Raw genomic sequence first — 21,119 nt, forward strand, 5'->3', positions numbered from 1 at the left:
GCGGAGCTTCGCCGCGGCCGTGGGCGCCCGAAGAGCCCGGGGCGCGGAAGGGCGGAGCTGCCTGTGCGGCCAGGCCAGGCCCGGCCCGGCTTCGGGCGGAGGGCTCCGCGGGAGAGCGCTGCTCGTGCAGGGGCGTCTGGGGCTCCCCGCCGTCGCTCGCGCCGGCCCGGTGGGCGCCTCCTGCCCTCCTGGAGGGAGCCGCGGGCGAGGCCGGGAAGGACGGCGCCGGCCCGAGCCCCGCCGAGCAGGGGGCGCTGCGCCCAGGCGGGGGTGGGTGGGGTGGGTTGAGGCCAGCCTGGGTCCCCCCCCCCCTCCCGCCCGCCCGGGACTGGGGCTGGAGGGCCCTTGTGAGCTCAGCGGCGTGTCACAGAGAGGCGGCCTGCGGGCTCCCCCCCCCCCCGCTCCCCCCGGGGCCCTCCCGCCTCCCCGGCCCGGCCCAGCCACGCCCCCGGCAAGGCATGCAGGTGGGGCTGATCTGCGGGGCCGGCGGCTACCTGACTGCTGGACGCTACGGGGATGGGGTCACGGCCTTGGGGAGCTCGCTGGGCAAGAAGCAGGTGACAGGCAGGGCAGGGGTCTGGGGCTGATGAGGGGCGCCCCAGGCACTCTGCAGGGCGGCGGCGGCGGCGGGGGGGGGGGGCGCCTACCGGTGGGCTGGTTTCCTTGCAAACCTGCAAGTGTTGCAGCTGCGCCCGTTTCCCCTGGGCAAGGTGAAAAAGGAGGAGGTGCCGCCTTGCCCCATCCTGCGCAGCTCCGGACGCAGCGGCTGAGGCTGGGGGGCCTTCCGTGCCTCGGAGACTGCAGGCTGCCCGGAACCTTCAGCTTTCCTTGTTGGACTTGGTTTCCAGACCCCACAACCAGTTTCATTGCTCTCCCCTGGACCGTTTGAATGCCTCTTTCTGAAGGAGGCGCCCTGAGAACCAGACACACAGCTCTCAGGGTCTCATTTAATTCAGCATAGATAAGTGCACACTGTTAACATCTGGGCCACAAAAAACGTGAAGCACCAATACTGGATGGGGGATTCACTTCTGGGCAGTAGTGTGTGTGAAAAGGATCTTGGGGTAAGAGTGGACTGTAAACTGGATATGAGCAGTCAATGTGATGTGGTGGCAAAAAAGGCTAATTCAATCCTGGGTTGTATCAAAGGGGCCATCGCATCGAAATCGCAGGAGGTCATAGCCCCTCTATACTGCCTTGGTCAGGCCACACCTGAAGTATTGTGTGCAGTTCTGGAGGCCTCACTTCAAAAAGGATGTGGACAAAATCGAGAGGGTGCAGAGGAGAGCGACGAGGATGATCAGGGGTCTGGAGACTGAGCCCTACGAGGAAAGGCTGAGGGCCTTGGGAATGTTTAGTTTGGAGAAGAGGAGGTTGAGGGGGGACATGATTGCTCTCTTTAAGTATTTGAAAGGCTGTCATTTGGAGGAGGGCAAGGAGCTGTTCCAGTTGGCAGCAGAGGGTAGGACGCGAAGCAATGGGCTTAAATTCCATGCACAAAGGTACTGGCTCGATATTAGGAAAAACTTTTTCACGGTCAGAGTAGTTCAAAAGTGGAATCGGCTGCCTAGGGAGGTGATGAGCTCCCCTTTACTGGCAGTTTTCAAGAAGAGACTGAACGAATACTTGTCAGGGATGCTTTAGGCTCATCCTGCATTGGGCAGGGGGTTGGACTAGAAGGTCTGTATGGCCCCTTCCAACTCTGTGGTTCTGTAAAGAGATCACAGTGGTTATATCACAGTTTGCTTTTTAACTCTGATCTAGCAGAGGAGACCCCCCCCCCCCCCGGCTCCCTTGCTGAGTCTTGGTCTTTTCACATAGGTTGTGTGTGAGCTTCCTAGATCTGCTCCCTTCCCTTCGGGCTGGGATCTCTAGTGAAGCAGCCCCCACTGCCTTCCATTGCTCTGAACTGGCCATGAAGTCGGCAAGCAGGTGCTCTGCCCGTGTGTGACTACTCTTGAGAAAGGAATCCCAGGAGAGCCAAAGAATTCTGCCACTCGCTCAGTGTGGCCCAGTGGGAACGAGGGCCCTTGGCTGCCTCTCGGAGTGAGTCACAGCTCTAGTGCCAGGGCCTGCGGGCTGTCCTGCATTCTTGTAGCACAGCTTGTGTAGTCTTTTGCGGTCCCTTGCCAGGCCCACTAGTACCCGCATCTGCCACTGCCAGGGCTCCTGCTGCTGGCAGTGCCATGTGAAGGGGAGAACCTGCTTCTCCCCCCTTTGGCTTTACCTTTCCAGGAGCAGGCATGCCAAGATGAGGATGGGCAGACTGGCCTCTGCACCTCACCCCGCCCCCCGCCCCCATACTACCATCTTAGCTCCTGAGTGCTTTGCCAATTCACCTCTTTTGGTCCCTGCAGACCTGGAAGCTGAAGGTCACCACAAAGCAAGGGGAACAAACCGTGGTGGAGCTGATAGGGCATCAGGGGCAACCCCTCTTGGTGGATGCCGATGGCACAGTCCGGTGCGCTCCGCCCGTGTCTGAGCAGCAGAGGCAGTTTCTGCTGGAGGTGCACCCAAGTGGGGCGTGGACCCTCCAGCACGTGCACAGCAGGAAGTACCTGGAATCTGACGGAGAAGATGTCTTCTGCATCACCCGGGGCCTGGCCTCCTACCACAGGTGGATGCCCCAACTAGCCATGCACGTCCACGTGGTCTTATTCAACCCGAGCGCTCAGCTCTACGCCCGAGCAGATCCCGAGCTGAATCGGGTCTGGGTCGACACGCCGGTGCCTTACCTCGAGGAGTGCAGCTTTATCCTGAGGTTCAGGAGCGGGGTGTACCATTTGGAGACCTCCAACCGTAAGTTTGTCTCCAGATCAGAGACGCTTGTCACGAAGCCATCCGCAGAGACGGCCTTTCACCTGACTCTGACGCCAGGAGGCCTGGTGTTCCTTGCAGATAGGGAGGGACGTATCCTGTATCCGCATGGCAGTCGTGGGCTCCTGTGCCTCGGAGACAACCCTGCTGATAATGAAGAGTGGTTTGTTATCCAGAGGTGTCCACAGTGGGTCAGTCTGAGGACGAGAACCAAGAGATACATGACCATCATATGTGGCAAGTAAATTCCATTTTCTAGTCCAACGTTGCTGGGAAAAGACGGCAAGAAGAGGCGGGATGGGGGGAGAGATCCTCGTTCACAAAGGCTGACGGGACCTGGTGGACTCAGCTAGCCAGAGTAGAGGGGCGGTTACAGTGGTGGAGACTCAGGTTGGAAACTTCAGCTGGTTCAAAGAGTGCTGCCACTAGATAACTGCCCGGTTTACACCTGGGTGGTGGGAACCAAAGCTCAGCCTCTGGATATGACTGGAGGAGATGAACAGGTTCATAGGGGAGAAGGCCGTCCTTCGCATCGACTGCTTCATGGACAAAGGCAAGTCCATGTTTGTTCTGGACCTAGAGCACCGCTCTGCGTTTCACAAGGGGCAGTTCTAATTCAAACCTGCATTTTAAATGGCAATCAATGAATGAACCGACTGAAGCAATTTGTGCTTGTGGGCAAGAGTGGAGAGTGCTCCACTAGCCGTCTTGTGAAGGCTGAGGAAACATTTTCTTCCCCCCAGATTCAGAAGTTTATGCTGGCTCCAAGAAGGTGACCCCGATGTCTGTCTTCCACTTGGAAGTTAACTCCGGTGCCAAAACTGTGCAGTTAAAAGGCATCAATCACAGTTACCTGGCTCAGGTGAGTCACACAGGCATGGACTGATTTGTCATTAAAAACTGTATATGGGGGGGGGGGGGAGGCTTTGATGTCAACCTGCCTCAGCAGCCCGAGGAAAGGAGGGTGCCTGTGGTTCTGCTCGGGTGGATTCTGGGCTTCTTGCCTGGAAGGGGGTGGGAGGAAGTTTCTCCGGGGCTTGCTCTCCTTCCTGCGGCTTCTGGGCAGCTGGGGAGGTGTGAGCCTGATCTTCGTTGCACAGAAGCTGGCATCTCCCAGCCAGGTATTTCAAGCCCAGCAATGCCAGCCTCAGCCTTTCAGCAGTGCAGCGGATAGAATGAGCCCGAGGTTGGGTATGTACACACACACACCAGCCCCTTCAAGAGCTCAGCATAGTGCCCCAGGGCTACCTGGCCCACACATGGCATTGCTGTTGCCCAGGAGGCTGGCAAGGCAGTGGGAGGGCCGTCTTATGGGGGGGGGATTCCCCAGCCTGGGATGGCCTCTTCAGGAAAGCCAGAGCTGAATGGAACGCATGTGGAGCCAGGGAAAGACCAGTCTAGCTGTGCTCATGGGGCAGCTCAGCTCTTTCCTTCAAGTCCTGGGCATGGTCTCCCTCTTCCTCCCCAAACAAAGTCTCCCCAGGAGGATGCAGGTGCTCTTCCAGGTGTAGAAGGCACCGCGATTCCCGTGCCCAGCTTCCACGGATCACAGCCTCCTCACTGCCGCAGGTCAAAGAACCACACAGAGTCATATCTCTTTATAACCCAGAGCTTTAATAATGGTCCTGGCTCTGTGGCTTAATGGCAGTGGGGTTTATTGTGGCTGATAGAATTGAGGGATGCAAGGAGAAATGGTCATAGGACTAAGTAAATTAAATTAGGCAAGCGCAAATTAAAGATAGCAACTTCAAAACAAGGAAGGAATTATGTAAAATTGTTGATGGGAAAACGGAATATGTTTCATTACACTGTCAGATACGCCTCCAGCATATCGGTCATGTGTTATGGATTCCTCGCTGCAGTGTGTAGTGAGAAACATGTAGAGGGAACCTCTGAGAACATGCAGAGGGAACCTGTTTTGCTGACTGGTTGCTAGCTGCTTATCTTGCAGATGTTTTGGTTACCATTTCCTGGCAGGCTTGTGAACGTGGCCTTGAAGTTCCAGCAGAGACTGCACCAACCTCCTAACAGACTGAGCAGAGCTCATCCTTTGCCTCCCCCCCTCTTCCCTGACTCCCTGGCTCAGCGCACCAAAATCCTAATGGACTTTCTTTCCCACTGGGGGGCGTGGACTTTGTCCTATAATTTACCTTGCTTTGCTACCTTGAGTCACTTCAGCCAGTGATCCTGTCTGACCATCTTGATACTGGTATTCTTCTTTAATAAAGTAACTCATACACCTGAGTGATGAAGTGAAGTGCTTGGGGGGGGAAATACCTGGCAAGACCTGACATTTTGGCTGAAGTCCTAAAAGTACCCCTGGAACCAGAGTCCTGAACTTCACTACCTGTGTCATGGCAGACAAAATGGATAAGGGATCTTATGAGATGCCAGAGGGACTACCGTCCAGCCCAGCACAACCACAGGGCTCTGGAGGTGAAGTGCAGAAAGGGTTGGGGGCACGCCCCAAGTCGGGGACCAACTACTTGAACTGGCTGACCGCAACCCCCCAGGAATGGGCAACGCTGGGGCCTGACGGCCGCCGAAGCCAAGAAGAGAAAATGAACCGAAGGGGTAAGTTGTTCAGACTGAGCATGAGCAACCCTACCACCATGCAGGAGGAAGCACAGCCCACCCCAGGAGACAACGAGCCGGAAGGAGATGGCTCTGGCTCAACAAAAGATGAGCCTGAAGATCTGGACAAGCACGAGGCCCACCAAGATGTTACCGAGGAGATGCGTGCCCTCTGGGGGGAGATACATGGCATTAAAGAAGGACTGGGAGAACTACTGGATGGCTTCCGGGAGATAATGCGAATCCTGCCACAACCCGGGCCACCTGTGGGTCCCCCTCCGGATGGCGGTGTGCCAGGTCCGGTCCCAGGACTGTGAGACACACTGGCATTGCCCACACCTCAGCCACAGGGGTGGTGCAAGCTGGACGCCCAGTTGGAGGGAGATCTCAAGGAACTAGGTTTCTTCCTAGTGCAGGCAATGGAGTTCTTCTGAGAGTAGGGTCCTACCTTCCCCAGTGAAGCTAGCCGAGTGAGTTACTTGGGCTCACGGTTGGGGGGCCCAGTAGCAAAGTGGTACATGACCCTGTATGGGGCCCACACCCCAGAACTGTGGAGCTTGGATGCATTCGTCTGAGCCTTAAGAGAGCAGTTTGAGGACCCGCTTGAGGAGGAGAGGGCAAGGACGAAGCTGAAATGGATGTGACAGGGCACCCATCCCATGCGAGAATACGCCGCAGAATTCCGATAGTATGCAGCCAAATTGAGGGACTGGACTGAGGGAGTAAAGATCGAATTCTTCCGGGCAGGCCTGAACCCAGACTTGGTGGCCAAGGCTTTGGTGCAAGACGAGCCCCCGACCCTGCTGGGATGGATTCAACTCACCTGCGAGATCGAGAATCAGGACCAAATTGTCAAGCTACTGCGGATGCAGCACCAAGTGGGTCAGCACAGACACACACCCCTTCAAACGCTGGGGCTCAGGAGAGGAAGCACTCCAGAAGCCTCCTCCCGGCAGCTGAGCGGGCCCTCCACCTAAAACGGGGCCTCTGCTTGCCATCCGTGGGGTCGGGCCATTTCGCCACCGACTGCCCAGGGCCAAGAGCAGAAGCTTCAGAGAGAGGGCACAAGGCTTGGAGGAGCCCAGCGGAAGCTTCAAAGGTGTTGTGGGCTCTGATTCCTCGGAGGATGAAGACTTCGTGGAGGACGACAGGGGAGAGAGTATTCCAAGCTCCTCAGGAGTCAGGCACGTGGAGGACCAGCAGGGAGTGGAACAGCAGGAGCCCTTGCCAGAGCAGGCTGAGGAATCCAGGGCAGACTCAGAGCCAGAAGCTGTTCCCTTACCTGCACCAGCATTTGAGACCAGGGCAACATCCCCACCCAGCTCCCCTGAACCTGAGAGGCAGCACAGGGTGCAGCAGCGTCTTGTTGTACAGGAAAGGAGACAGAGTGCAACGCTTCAGGCACTCAAACAGGGGCGTAGTGACCTTGAGTCCTAGCAGGATGCAGCACTGCCTTGGAGGTGATTGCTCTTAAGCCAGGACGCCCTTTCCCTCATTGCAGAAGCACCTGTGCAACGACCCGCCCGGCTCTACTGCGACCCAGCTCTGCTCTATCTGCTCTCTTGGCTCTGACCTTCTGGACTCGGCTCTCTGGACTACGCTCCCTGCTTTGTTCTTTGGTCGGCTTCGTTAAACTCCGGACTTTAGTGAGGCTTGTGTCAGACTCCCTGCCCGCATTCCAGCACAAAGGGTCACTAAGAAGCCAGCACAGCTGAGGAACGAAGCAGCCATGATGTTAGAGAGTCGTCTAGCGGAGACCCATCTGGGGCTGAGGAAGACAAGAGCCCGCCGGTGGGAAACAAGGACAACTTGCTGTAAGGAGGCCCCACCAGCAGGTCATGGAGAAAGCAGCACCTGAAGAGACAAGACCCAAAGGGGCCTTGTTCTATTTGCCGGTTACCCTAGTGAACCCTCAGAGGGGGACACACATCAAATACGAGCTCCTCCCATCCCAGAAGGTGTGCTGTTGACTACAGAGGAGACACAGCAAATCCCCCCCTGAGTATCGGGACTTGAGCCAAGTGTTTGATGAAAAAGAAGCAGACGAGCTTCCCCCCCCCCATAGGGCCATTGAACTGATCCCCGGACAAAAACTGTCAAAGGGGAAGATATACTCTGTGAGCCCTAGGGAGAGAGCTGAGCTACGGAAGTTCATTGACAAAAATCTGGCAAGAGGTTTTATTAGGCCTACAAGCTCTCCCCACGCCACCCCAGTGCTATTCTGCAAGAAAAAGGGTGGGGGGTTGAGGCTGTATAGACTATAGGGGGTTCAATGCAGTCTTGATGTCTAACGCCTGCACAAATACCTGTACAAAGGGGTGATCATTTATTTAAACAATGTGTTACTGTTTTCTCAAGATTATGAGTCGCATGTGAAATTAGCACGGGAGGTGCTGAAAACCCTGCAGGCCCACCAGCTGCCAGTTAAATTGTCCAAGTGTGAATTCCATAAGAGAGAGTTGGACTTTTTGGGCTACCGAGTCTCAGGTCAAGGGCTGAAAATGGACCCAGCGAAGGTGCAAGCCATGGTGGGGTGGGAAGCCCCCAAAACCCAACAGCAGCTGCAGTCGTTCCTGGGCTTTGCTAACTTTTACCGACCCTTCGTAAAGAACTTTGCCCAAATCTCCTTGCCGTTAACTGACCTGTTGAAAACCAAGCGGAAGGGACCCCAGGGAATAAAGCCTAGTGCTAAACTACCATGGACTGCCGAGTGTCAGGAGGCTTTCAAGTGCCTAAAGCAGTTGTTCACCTCAGAGCCAGTCCTGCGCCACCCAGATGAGACTCGCAAGTTTATAGTGCAGGTGGATGCTAGCGACCTGGCAATGGGGGGGATGATTCTACAGGAGGACAATGAGGGACAATTACACCCCTGCACCTACGTGTCGAAAAAATTTTCGGACTCTGAGCACCACTGGGCGATCTGGGATAAAGAGGCAGCGGCAGTCAAACTGGCTTTGTACACTTGAAGACATTGATCGGAAGGTGCTAAAATGCCATTAAAGGTGTGGACTGATCATAAAAACTTGGAAGTGTTATGCGCCCCTTGCAAATTGGGTGCCAAGCAGTTACGGTGGGCGGAGTTTTTCTCCCGATTCAATTTTATATTGAAGCACCTCTTGGGCAAATCGAACTTCCTGGCTGATGCCCTTTCGTACCTCCCCCAACATGACAGTCAAAAGGAGAAGGTAGTGGACACTCTGTTTTCACCCACTCAGCTGGGAGGGGCAGTCGTTACTAGGCAACAGGCGAGGAGCAAAGCAACGCCGCCTGTTCTCACGGAGTGGGAGGAGAAAGTGAAAGCTGAGGGGGAAAAGGAGGGGGAGGAAGTACCCAAGGAGGAATTGGAGCAGGTCGGGCATGGAGGCTGGTGCCGGCAAGGCAAACTATACGTTCCTGCCAGCCTGAGAGGAGAGGTGCTGAAACGTTGCCATGATGCCAAGTTGGCTGGGCATTTCGGGTACTTGAAAACCTCACACCTACTGCAAAGACAATTTTGGTGGCCCAAAATGAGGCATGATGTGTCGCAATATGTTTCCACTTGCCAAGTGTGCCTGATGGGGAAGAAAAGGCGTGGGGGGGGAAGCCTCCCGGGTTACTGCAGCCGCTTGAAACTCCAGCCCGGCCATGGGCCACAATTTCTATGGACTTTACTACTGACCTTCCCCCCTCCAAGGGAAAGACGGTGGTTCTAGTGGTGGTGGACTTATTTTCAGAACAGGCCCATTTCATACCGTACTTCAAACTACCGACAGCTAAAAACTTGGCCGCTTTGTTTATGCAGCACGTGGTCTGTTTGCACTCGTTTCCTGAGAAGATAATTTTCAACTGGGGTACAGTTCGTGGCCAAGTTCTGGAGGGAGTTGTTGCAGGTGGCGGGGATAGAGCAAGGGTTAAGCTCCTCTCATCATCCCAAGACCAATAGACAAGCAGAAAGGGTTAACCAGGTGTTGGAACAATTTCTAATGTGCTACATTAATTATCAGCAGAATTATCAGCAGAATGGGTGGACTTTCTGGTTTTCGTAGAATATTGTTACAACGATAGCATACACGGCTCCACGGGAACCTCCCCTTCAAGATTGCTCAAGGATTTGAGGGCAAAGCCATGCTGTTCATATGCACCCAGGGTGAGAGCAAAGGGGGATCTGACTGAGTGGTAGACTAAATTAACTGACCAGTGGGACATGATCAAAAGGACGCTGGACAAAGCCAAAGAGGACTATAAGAAGCAAGCAAATCGGAAAACCACTGCCCCCTGGAGTCTAAAAGTGGGAGGCCAAGTTTACGTTTCCACCAAAAATCTGTGGGGGGAGCAGCCAAGCAAGATGCTAGGGTGGAAATATTTGGGACCCTTCGAGGTCACCCGGGTGATCAATGATGTGACTGTGGAAGTAAAACTGCCAAAGAACCTAAAAAATGTTCACCCTGTATTTCATTTCATCCTCCTGAAGAAGGCTCTGTGCCCTGACGTGTGGAACCCAGATCCGGGGGTCCCACCCACCCCTCATTGTGAATGGCCAACCTCACTACAAAGCTGAGGAGGTTTTGGACTCTTAATTGAAATGTGGGGCATTGCATTACTTAATTCAATGGGTTCATTTCAACAAGAGTAATGTAGAGTGGGTAAAAGCTTCTGATGTGAATGTTCCTAAGCTTGTATATCAGTTTCAGAAGAAGTACCCGGAGAAACCCGGGGGAGGGGGTCAATTAAGAAGAAACAGGGGGGGAAGTATGTCAGATACGCCTCCACTATATCTGTCATGTGTTATGGATTCCTTGCTGTAGTGTGTAGTGTACCTCTGAGAACATGCAGTGGGAACCTGTTTTGCTGACTGGTTGCTAGCTGCTTGCAGGTGTTTTGGTTACAATTTCCTGGCAGGCCTGAGAACGTGGCCTTGAAATTCCAGCAGAGACTGCACCAACCTCCTGACAGACGGAGCAGAGCTCATCCTTTCCCTCTTCCCCTCTTCCCTGGCTCAGTGTGCCAAAATCCTAATGGACTTTCTTTCCCACTGGGGGGCGTGTCCTATAATTTACCTTGCTTTGCTACCTTGAGTCATTTCAGCCAATGATCCTGTCTGACCATCTTGATACTGGTATTCTTCTTTAATAAAGTAACTTTAACTCATACACCTGAGTGATGCAGTGAAGTGCTTGTGGGAAATACCTGGCAAGACCTGACATACACATACAAAGCAAAACACAAGAATAAATTCAAAACCTTTTGGAATTATTTATTTATTTACTTTGTTTGTAGTCCTTTCTCACTGAGACCTGTCAGATTGCACAGTTTCAGTTAATAATGGCTTAAGTATTCAGTAACAAGGCAATAGAGCGTGGACTGCAGAAATGTGAGCACAAACAGAAATCCAACACGGAGCTGAAACAAAGCATAACACACGACATACTAACTTATGCAGAAGTTGCCCTGTAAATACACAGTACAAAAGTTCACAGCCCCTGACCCTTAACCAAAGCACCTGAATCATTTCCATACTGTACAGCTCTCCCACCTCTGTTTAAAAAAAAAAAAAGGCCCTGCATAAATCATTAAGGGCGAGTGGGAGCCCCCTTAACCTCCTCAGCAGCCATTCCGTGCGGTGAGGGGCAGGTACGGGCAGTGGTGGGATTTTGCCCAGTTGCAGGGTGGTGCCATCAGAAGGCCCTGTTCAGATAAGCGAAGCTGCCCTGGTGGAGCATAGGGAGGGGGACGGTCCTGCAGATATGAGGGACTGAGGCCGTGAAGGGCTTCCTTTGTGACAGCCGAGACCTTGAAGCGAGGCCAGCAGAGTGACTGCAGAATGGGGATGACGGACATGCTTCACCTGGCTCCCAATAATAACTGAGCGGCGGTGTTCTGCACCAACTAGAGTCTCCAAAGGGCAGTCCCATGTCGAGTGCATTATGGTAGTCTAGTCTTGATGTTACCGTGGCATGGATTCAGGTGGCTAGATGGGCTGTGTCAAGGAGAGGGCCTTTTTTAGGGCTAGACTGCATTGTAAGGTGGTCTTTTCTGCAGCTTTACTGCTTCCCTAGGAGCCGTGCCAGATCCAGTATTACCCCATAGCTCTTAATCGAGTCTGCAAGGGTCAGCTGAACCCCTTTGAAAGTGGGGGGCACGGCACCCTTCAGGATTTCTGCCTTCCCAACTAGCACCCCTTCCAACTTGTCTGGGTTCATTTTCAGTTTATTAGCTTTCAGTCATTTGACCATAGCTGTCAGGCAGCCACCCAAAATCTCTACTGCATCTCCCAGGGATTTGGAGACCAAGATACAGAGGCTGGGAGTCATCTGCATATTGGTGGCATCCAATTCCATAGCTATGAATGATTTCTCCTAAAGTTTTTCCAGAGAGGTTGAATAACATGTAGGATGAAATTGCACTCTGTGGAACCCCACAAAATAATGGCACTGGAGATAGCTGGTCTCCAGCAACAAGCCTTTGGGTCCGTTCTACAAGTAACGATTTACACCAGTCCAAGACGCATCCTTTGATACCAGCTTCTGCCTCCACATTCCTTAACAGGATGGCATGTTCTACACAATGCAAGTGAAAAGCCAACTAAATCCACTGGAGCCAACTCCGCCTGAACCCAGACTGGAAAGGGTCCCGAGCACCAGCATTATCCAAGAAAACCTGAAAGTGGTCCGCTACTAGTCTTATCACTTTGCCTAAAAAGGACAGATTGGAGAAGGGGTGATAATTGGCCGCGTTGTTTTTGTCTAGGTATGGGTTTTTAGGAACTGGACAGATGACCACCTCTTTCAGTGGGCAAGGGAAGGTGCCCTGAGTTAGTGACTGATTTATGAAAGACATCAAGGGCTCCTTTGTGGCCTTGCGAGATTTTAACAACCAAAATGGGGGAGGATCCCGTGTGCAAATAGCGGCCTTCACAAGATAGCAGGACTCCACCAATAGCCATGATTGTAATTGGGCCCAAATGGGCCTTAAATGAACCAGAGAAGAGTGTATTAAGCATTTCTTCTGCCTCACCTGTATTAAAAGTGGCGTGCAGGTCAGAATGCATTCATGCAATTTTATCGGCAAAACGAAGGGGTGTGTGAAATTCCTGGGGCGGGGGGGGGGGGAGATGACCTCATGCTCCAAGCAGCGCTCTCACCTCTGACCCCTGTCTCCCCTCTCCAGAGAGAGTGCAAGAGCGTGGTGGCCGATGGCTGCTGCAGGGAACCAGAGACCAGCTTCCACGTTCTGTGGCATTACGGGAAAACCTTCCTGCGAGCTTGCAATGGCCGCTACCTGGGCACGCTTCCTGTTGGGTTGGTGGTAGCCAGAGCTGTGCACCCAGGTGAGAACAGGAAGGACACCCTAACCCTTCTGCACCCTTCCGTTACTCTCCAGCCTCACTGGGGGGCAGGATTCGCTGACGCCCTCACCGCTGCCAGTGCTGCTGCTCACCTTTGGGAAGAGGGTGTGCATGAGTAGGAACAAATCTGGACGCCTCCTCTGCCCCCCTCTCTTGCGCTCCTGCTGCCCCTGGATGTCAGCCTGGCTTGCTGTGAAGCATGCTGCGTAAGCCCCCCTCCCCACCCCCCAAAGGCAAGGATAGCCGTGCCCCACCCCCGTCTTCTCCCTGGAGTGGCCTTGCTGCCCCTAGGAGCTCTCCTCACAGAAAGCCATGCAAAGGGAGGGAGTAGCCTTCCTAGAAGGGAGGCTCCCTGTGGTCTGCTCTGCCCCTGCCCTGTTGCCTGTTGGCTTTGCTCTTACACATCTGGCCTGCTGTGGCTGGGCTGCGTCATCCCTCCCTTGTGCGCCAACTGTCAAGAGAGCCTATCAACTAGAGAGCTTGGAGCAAAAAAAGTCAATGAGATATAACAGTTTTGCAATGCTCAGTTTAATTGTTTACAATCCAGAAGAACTCTGGGCTGAAACCAGAAGTATTATCAAAGAAGAATGTGCAAAGATTATTCCTGTAGCCAAAATAAAGGAGGAACATAAATGGATGATGACTGAGGAAATGGTGACAGAAATAGAATTCTAAATGCAGCTTTTCAGAGACTTGCATGCAGAGCGAAAGAAATCTGACGGGCAACATGGTGAGATGAGGAAGTGAACAGGGATTTGTCCCCCACAGGTCTTACCAGACCAACCTCATCTCCTTCTATGATCGAGTGACAGGCTTAATGGATCGCGATAATGCTGTCAATGCAGTTTATTTGTATTTTAATAAAGCTTTTGACAACGTTTCTCATCATATTCTGAAGGGTAGACCGTGGACTGGACTGTAGGATGGGTAGATGGACAGGGAACTGGCTGCAGAACCACGTATTTGTCAGTGGCCTCACATCTGGTAGGCGTCCGGGGGAGCGCCGCAGGGCTTGGTTCTGGGCCCAGTGCTGTTCAGTATTTTTTCAGATGGTCTGGAAGGGGGGGGGGGGGTGAAGGGATTACTCAGTAAATCTGCAGATGACACCAAACTGGGAGGAGCAGCAAACACCCTTGAAGACAGGGATAGAATTCAACAAGAACTGAACACACTGGAAAAGTGGGCAGATTTGAATAATATATTGTCGAAGGCTTTCACGGCTGGAGAGCGATGGTTGTTGTGGGTTTTCCGGGCTGTATTGCCGTGGTCTTGGCATTGTAGTTCCTGATGTTTCGCCAGCAGCTGTGGCTGGCATCTTCAGAGGTGTACCACCAAAAGACAGGGATCTCTCAGTGTCACAGTGTGGAAAATAGATATAAATGACTTGCCAACATCTTTTCCACACTGTGACACTGAGAGATCTCTGTCTTTTGGTGCTACACCTCTGAAGATGCCAGCCACAGCTGCTGGCAAAACGTCAGCAACCACAATACCAAGACCACGACAATACAGCCCGGAAAACCCACAACAACCAGATTTGAATAAGATGCAATTTAACATGGATAAGTGCCAGGCTCCCCACCTGGGTAACAAAAATGCAAAGCATGTATACAGGATGAGGGATGCACTTCTGGGTAGCACTGTGTGTGAACAAGATCTTGGGATACGGGTGGATAGGAAGCTAAATATGAGCAGGCAGTGTGCTGCAGCAGCAAAAAAGGCAAACACAATCTTGGGGTGTATCAACAAAGGCATAACAGCCAAATCACAGGATGTCATCCCACTGTATACTGCATTGGTCAAGCCCCACCCTGGAGTTCTGTGTGCAGTTCCGGAGGCCTCACTTCAAAAAGAATGTGGACAAATTGGAACAGGCACAGAGGAGAGCAACCAGGATGATCAGGGGCCTGGAGACCAAGCCCTGCCAGGAAAGACTGAGGGGCCTGGGAATGTCCAGTTGGGAGAAGAGGAGGCTGAGGGGAGGAGACAGGATCGCTCTCTTTAAGTATTTTAAAGGCTGTCACTTAGAATCATAGGGTTGGAAGGTACCTCTAGGGTCATCTAGTCCAACCTCATGCACAATGCGGGAAATTCACAACTATCTCCCCTCCCCACACCCCCACTGACCCTTGCTCCATGCCCAAAAGACGGCAAAACACCATCAGGATTCCTAGCCAAACTGGCCTGGGGGAAATTGCTATCCAAGGTGGCGATTGGCCTTATCCTGGGCATCGTAAGAAGGGTCATGAGAACTACGCACTGTTGTAGCCCTTCCTTCCTTCCCCCTCATGATCTTCCCAGATTCACAGAATCAGCATTGCTGTCAGATGGCCATCTAGCCTCTGCTGAAAAACCTCCAAAGAAGGAGAGCCCATCACCTCCCGAGGAAGCCTGTTCCACTGAGGGACTGCTCTAACTGTCAGGAAGTTCTTGCTAATGTTTAGGTGGAAACTCTTTTGATTTAATTTCAACCCATTGGTTCTGGTCTGACCCGGGGCAGCAGAAAACAACCGTGCCATCCTCTATATGACAGCCCTTCAAGTACTTGAAGATGGTTATCATATCACTTCTCAGTCATCTCCTCTCCAAGCTAAATATAATCTCTGGACATGCTGCAGCTTGTCTATATCCTTCTGAAATTGTGGTGCCCAAAACTGAACACAGTACTTTAGATGAGGTCTAACCAGAGCAGAGTAGAGCAATACCATCACTTCTCGTGATCTGGACACGATGCTTCTGTTGATGCAGCCCAAAACCATATTTGCCTTCTTAGCTACCATATCGCACTGCTGACTCATGCTCAATGTATGGTCTACTAAGACCCCCTAGATCCTTTTCGCACATACTACTGCCAAGACAAGTCTTCTCCGTCCTATAATTATGCCTTTGATTTTTCTTACCTAAATGCAGAAATTTGCATTTACCTCTGTTGAAATTAATTTTATTTCTTTTAGCCCAGTTTTCCAGCCTGTCAAGATCATCCTGTATCCTGACTCTGTCTTCGACCGTATTTGCTACCCCTCCCAATTTAGTTTCATCTGCAAATTTAATAAGCATGCCTTCTGTTCCTTCATCCAAATCATTTATAAAAATGTTGAACAGAACAGGCCCCGTGACCGATCCCTGAGGCACTCCGCTTGTCACTCTTCTACAAGAGAATGAGGAACCATTAACTAGCACTCTTTGGGTGCAATCTGTCATCCAGTTACAGATCCACCTAACAGTAATAGGATTGAAACCACAGGGAAGGGAGCCGTTTTTCCTGTTGGCAATGGAGAATAGGACTCGAAACAATAGGAGGTGCCACAACATCTGATTGTTTTGATGCACAACCTGTACTCTGGGCAAGAGTTGAGAGTATGCAACCTGTACTCAGTGCGCAACCAGTTCAAACCGGCCATGGCCATCTGACAGCAATGCTGCTTCTGTGATTCAGTGTGAACTGAGGCAGATCGTGGGAGGGAGGGCAGAATGGGTTACATCAGGGCTTAGTTCTTGTGGCCCCTTCTTACATGCCCAGGGTAAGGCTGATCGCCACCTTGGAGTCAGGTAGCAATTTCCCCCAGGCCAGTTTGGCTAGGGATCCTGATGGAGTTTTGCCGTCTTTTGGGCATGGAGTAAGGGTCACTGGGTGTGTGTGTGCGGGGTGGGGTAGGTGATTCTATGATTCTACTGTTAGGACAGAATATGGGGAAACAGAATGACTTCCAATTGGTGAAGGTACCAGACAAGGACGTACATTATCTAACTATTCAATCTATGTACAGAACATATCATAAGAAAAGCTGGATTAGATTTAGGATAAGGTGGAGTGAAAATTGGTGGAACATTAATAGTTTGAGATATACAGATTGACACCATGCTTGCTACTGGCAGAAAATAGCAATGACTCAAAATGAATACTGATGAAGGTTAAAGGAGAAAGCGCCAAAGCAGGATTACAGTTGAACATCAAGAAGACAAAAGTAATGATTACCGAGAAATAACACAATTTTAAGGCTAACAATGAGGAAATGGTTCAAGATTTTCCATTCCTTGGCTCAGTCATCAACCAAAAGAGAGACTGCAGCCAAGAGATCAGAAGGAGTTGGAAGCCATGAAGGAGCTAGAAAAGATCCTTAAGGGTAAGCATGTATTACTGGGGATCAAGTTAATTCACATTTTGGTATTCTGCATTCTATGTAAGCAGGGCTTTTTTTCAGGGGGAATGCAGTGGAATGGAGTTCCGGAACCTCTTGGAAATGGTCACATGGCCGGTGGCCCCACCCCCTGATCTCCAGACAGAGGGGAATTGCCCTCCGCGCCGCTCAGCAGAGGGTAATCTCAACTCCCCTCTGTCTGGAGATCAGGGGGCGGGGCCACCGGCCATGTGACCATTTCCTCCGAGGGCAACCCACTGAGTTCCACCACCTCTTTCCCCAGAAAAAAAGCCCTGTATGTAAGGATGTGAAAGTTGGATAAAGAGGAAAGCTGACAGGAAGAACATGGATTCCTTTGAGATGTGGTGCTGTCGTACTTTGGTCACATGAGAAGACAAGACTCACTGGAAAAGACAATAATGTTAGGAAAAGTGGTAGGAAAAGAGGAAGATCCAAAACAAGGTGGAAGGACTTAATAACAGAAGCCACATCCCCCAGTTTGCAGGATCTGAGCAAGTCTGTTAATGAGAGGACCTTTCGGAGAGCTTTCATTCATAGAGTCGCCGCCATAGGTTGGAGGCAACTTGACAGCACATAATACACACCCGTCTAATAAAATATATTAATTATAACTATATTCAATTCCCCTTTTTCTGTCCCATCCTCTCTGGTTACCCTTCTCTGGCAGGGGTGTGCTTTGCCCCTCCTTCTCTGTTGTCCTTACTTGGGACGAGCCAGGGGCCAGCGGCCCACTTCCGAATGGCCAGAACACCCGCGCAGAAGGCAGCGGCTCCCCTTGCTGGTTCTCCCCCCAGCAGGTGGCTGTCAGAGGTAGCCTGCCTCTCAGCCTGGAGGTTCTGTCTAGCTGTTGTGACGCTTGACTGCTGGTAGCCTCCTGCTCCGTGAGCGCATCTTCGAGAGCAAAGGGAGCGGCTGCAGACACCCCTTCTGACTGTGAATGTCACGTGTGAACGTTGCCTGCCCTGGCCTATCTGGCTGGAACTGGGTTTCCCCGGGGCATGCTCCTGCCATGCCCTGACGCTGCAAACCGTGTGCCAGGGGGCTTCTACTGCCTGGGCTGTTCTTCTTGCTGCAGGGCCCAACGAGGAGTTCAGACTGCGCCTCGCCAACCGCTCCTTTGTGATGCTGCGCGGCCGGTACGGTTATGTGGGGAGTTCCGGTGGCCACCGGGTCCTGCGGTGCAACCTCCTGGAGCCAGACTGCATTGAGCTGCTGCCCTGCAAACGTGGCGTCTACCACCTCCAGAGTAAGCATGGGGAGGTGTGGGGGGGGGTCCCTGGTGGCCGTGACACTTCCTGCCACCCAGAGGGAGGCCCTCTCCGCGCTCACCTGGCCCCTGCGAGGGCCCTCTTCCTTCCCCATGTCTCTACGTTTGGCTGTGCAAAAGCCCCCACCAGACCCGAGATAGCCACTCTCCCAGGTTGGGCATGGCTGCTTCTTTGCAGAAGCTTCACCCCCCCAGGTTACTGCATCCCCATAAGCAGCCCACCTATCAGCAGGGCCCTGCATCAGCCTCCTCAAAAGGAGCCTGGGTGGTGTTTCCAAGGGATCAGTGGAGATGCCCAATCTCACTCGTTCCTGGCACACACACACATACCCCAAGCCTGTTCCAGCTGCATATGTGCCAGCTGCGCAGCAGCAGTGGACCCTCTAACCCCCCTTGCCCATCAGCTGGCTCTCAATTCCACACCCAGGGCAAGGAAGAGTGAGGCAGCCAGGGGACCGCTTGAGAGCCCCCAACTGGCTGCTCAGAGAGGGTGGAGGGAAGCCATTGGCTTGGGGGGGGGCAGAGCCATTGGGTCTGGGCCAGATCTGGCTAGAAGTCTCTAAAAGCTGGGGGGGAGAGGGGGAGAGGCCAAGGAGGCCACACAGGCTCCAGCTCCAAGACCAGAGGGAAGAGGAGTTGGACCTGGGTGGCTCATCTTGCCCACCCCTCTTCACCTGAGGCCATTGGGGGGCACCTCTAAGCAGCCGGGGTGTGTGTGGCTGGGCTCCGGAGTCGGACATGATGTCTGCCATCTCTTGGCCTCTGCTGGGAACCACAGACAGCCTCCTGCAAAACACAGCTGCCAACGGCAGGCAGAGAGTCTGTTTTCCCTTTGTGCAATATTGTTTCTGAAGTAAAATGTCTGTTTTTGCTGGGTGTGAAAGAGAGAGAGAGAGAGAGAGAGAGAGAGAGAGAGAGAGAGAGAGAGAGAGAGATCTGGGTCACATTTAGCTGTCTGCAGCTTTTGGGGCTGCATCCCTGTAGTCTCTACGGAAGAGCAGGTCAAGAACCCCTAAGCTGGGTTCCCAGGTTGGGGGAGTCTATCCAGAGCACCCCTGCAGCAGAGGTCAAGGGCTGCCATCAGGTTCCCTGCTAAGTCCTAGCAGTGGGGGGGGGGGTGTTGGGGAGCCACACTCAGGCCTGCCTGTACTTGGAGACCGCAAGCAGCCCCCCCCCCCCTCGCAAGAGTTCCCGAAGGCAGCCCTGGGCCAGACTGGCCAAGACGTTATTTCGGAGGGAAGCAGTTAAACCAATGAAACAGCAACCAGTTGTAAAATACGATTTGTTTATTAGTAAGTGTTTAAGATGTTAAACTGGAAAGTGTGCATAAAGGGTAGGTAAAATAACAAGCTAAGTAACCTGGCATCTAAACGTCCCTGACAGAATCTTTGTGCAGAATAACACAGAGTTCAGCATCAGAGTTTCCAGGACTGTAAATCCAGGTGGCCGACAGCTGAAGTCACACCTAGACCCCAAACTCAAGCGGAACTGAACCAACCTTTATTCCCTGAAGCCCAGCAAGGGGGCAAGATCAGTCAGGACAGGGCCGTCACGTAAGGACATGGGGGCTGCAGCTGAATCAGGCCCCTCTGCCACGGCCCACCCTCCTCTCGAGAACCAAGCTGGTGCAGCCAAGCCAAGGAGAGTGGTTGTTGCCCAGCCACCCCAGTCTCGGCTCCCCTCTTAGCAGTTTCAAGGCGCCTTGCACCTGGGGCAGACAACGAGCCTCGAAATGTCTCTGGAAATCTTCTACTGATGCTTACCCAGAAAATCTTTTTGACCATCTGGTCAGGCAGGCAGCAACTTTTACCATAACTGACGCCCAAAGCAGGCCTGGTTCTTCATGGAGGCATCACCTCCAAGCACCTGGGAGCCTGAATCAGCTTTCAAGTGACGGGTGCCCATCCCTGGGTGTTCTTTACTCTAGCCCCCTCCCTTTGGCACCGTTCTTTGTCCTTGTATGCATGTGGGTCACTGTGGGCAGCTCACAGCTTGTTTCTTTCTGCAGCCCGTGGCAAAAGCTTTTGGTCTCTGACTTCAGAAAAGACATTTAAGACTTGGGGGAAGTTTGCCTTGAATTTCTGCTTGGAGATCCGAGGGAACAACCTTCTGGCTATTCTTGCCCCCAATGGGTACTACCTGCGCGGGGACCGGGAAGGTGCCCTCGTGGCTGACAGCGAGGAAGTGACTGGTGAGAGCATCTGGGAGTTCTAGCTCTAGGAAGGTAACGGGGCAGAGGGCAGTTGGGAGGACCAGCTCCCCGCCCCTGGAGGTGGCCAGTGGATCCCTTTGGGTCTTGATCTGCCCAGCTCCCTTAGCAGCCACTGCAGAACGATCTCTGTCGGTTAACATGGAAAACTTGCCTCGATACCTGGATGTTTAAAATAAGCTTTATATGCTTATCTACAAAATTTCTGAAGCTTCTTTTTAACACTCAAAGCACTGTTTAAATTTTTTTTGAAAAATCAAGATGAATGAAATGGAACAGTATAGTAACTGAAACAAGAGGAGGAGCCAGGAAGCAGCCTTTGAATAGCCCTCCTAGGCAAAAGAGGTTGATTGACGGTCTTGTTGTGCGGTCAACTTTGCCTGCCTGCACCAAAAGGCACATTTTGCAAGAACGGCATGGTTCAGCCCCTTAGAATCCTAGGGCTGGAGGGTATCTCCAAGGTCATCTAGTCCAACCCCCTGCACAATGCAGGAAATGCACGACTACCTCTCCCCCATCACACACCCCCAGTGGCCCCTGCTCCATGCCCAGGCGATGGCAAAACACCTCCAGGGTCCCTGGCCAAACTGGCCTGGGGAAAATTGCTTCCTGACCCCAAAGTGGGCCAGGAAGCCTTCATCAGGCCTCTCTTTCTGAGCAGAATCCCAGGCAGATGGGCTCTGTCTGACCCCTGATCCCTGCAGGCTGACTATGTTGCTGTTGTCCACAGGTGCTGAAGGGGACGAATCATGCAAGAGACCGCATGGG

General features: G+C 52.7%; 1 protein-coding gene across 1 annotated transcript; it reads left to right on the forward strand.

Moving 5' to 3' along the window:
• Positions 1-458: 458 nt before the first annotated feature.
• Positions 459-20,521, forward strand: FSCN3 (fascin actin-bundling protein 3). The gene is made up of 6 exons (XM_054988858.1): positions 459-557; positions 2,358-3,054; positions 3,561-3,679; positions 12,538-12,697; positions 17,951-18,121; positions 20,151-20,521. The coding sequence occupies exons 1-6, from the start codon at positions 459-461 to the stop codon at positions 20,354-20,356; spliced, it is 1,452 nt and encodes a 483-aa protein (XP_054844833.1). The 3' UTR covers positions 20,357-20,521.
• Positions 20,522-21,119: the final 598 nt, after the last annotated feature.

Source organism: Eublepharis macularius, chromosome 9, assembly GCF_028583425.1.
Source record: "Eublepharis macularius isolate TG4126 chromosome 9, MPM_Emac_v1.0, whole genome shotgun sequence".
Classification (NCBI taxonomy): Eukaryota; Metazoa; Chordata; class Lepidosauria; order Squamata; family Eublepharidae; genus Eublepharis; species Eublepharis macularius.

What these genes read in the sequence shown, in the direction of transcription:
- FSCN3 (XM_054988858.1), top strand. Translation starts at nt 459, where the DNA reads ATGCAGGTGGGGCTGATCTGCGGGGCCGGCGGCTACCTGACTGCTGGA. An exon ending in ATACATGACCATCATATGTG is followed by an intron (nt 3,055 to 3,560) that starts GCAAGTAAATTC and finishes TCTTCCCCCCAG; the next exon opens with ATTCAGAAGTTTATGCTGGC. An exon ending in AGCCAGAGCTGTGCACCCAG is followed by an intron (nt 12,698 to 17,950) that starts GTGAGAACAGGA and finishes TTCTTGCTGCAG; the next exon opens with GGCCCAACGAGGAGTTCAGA.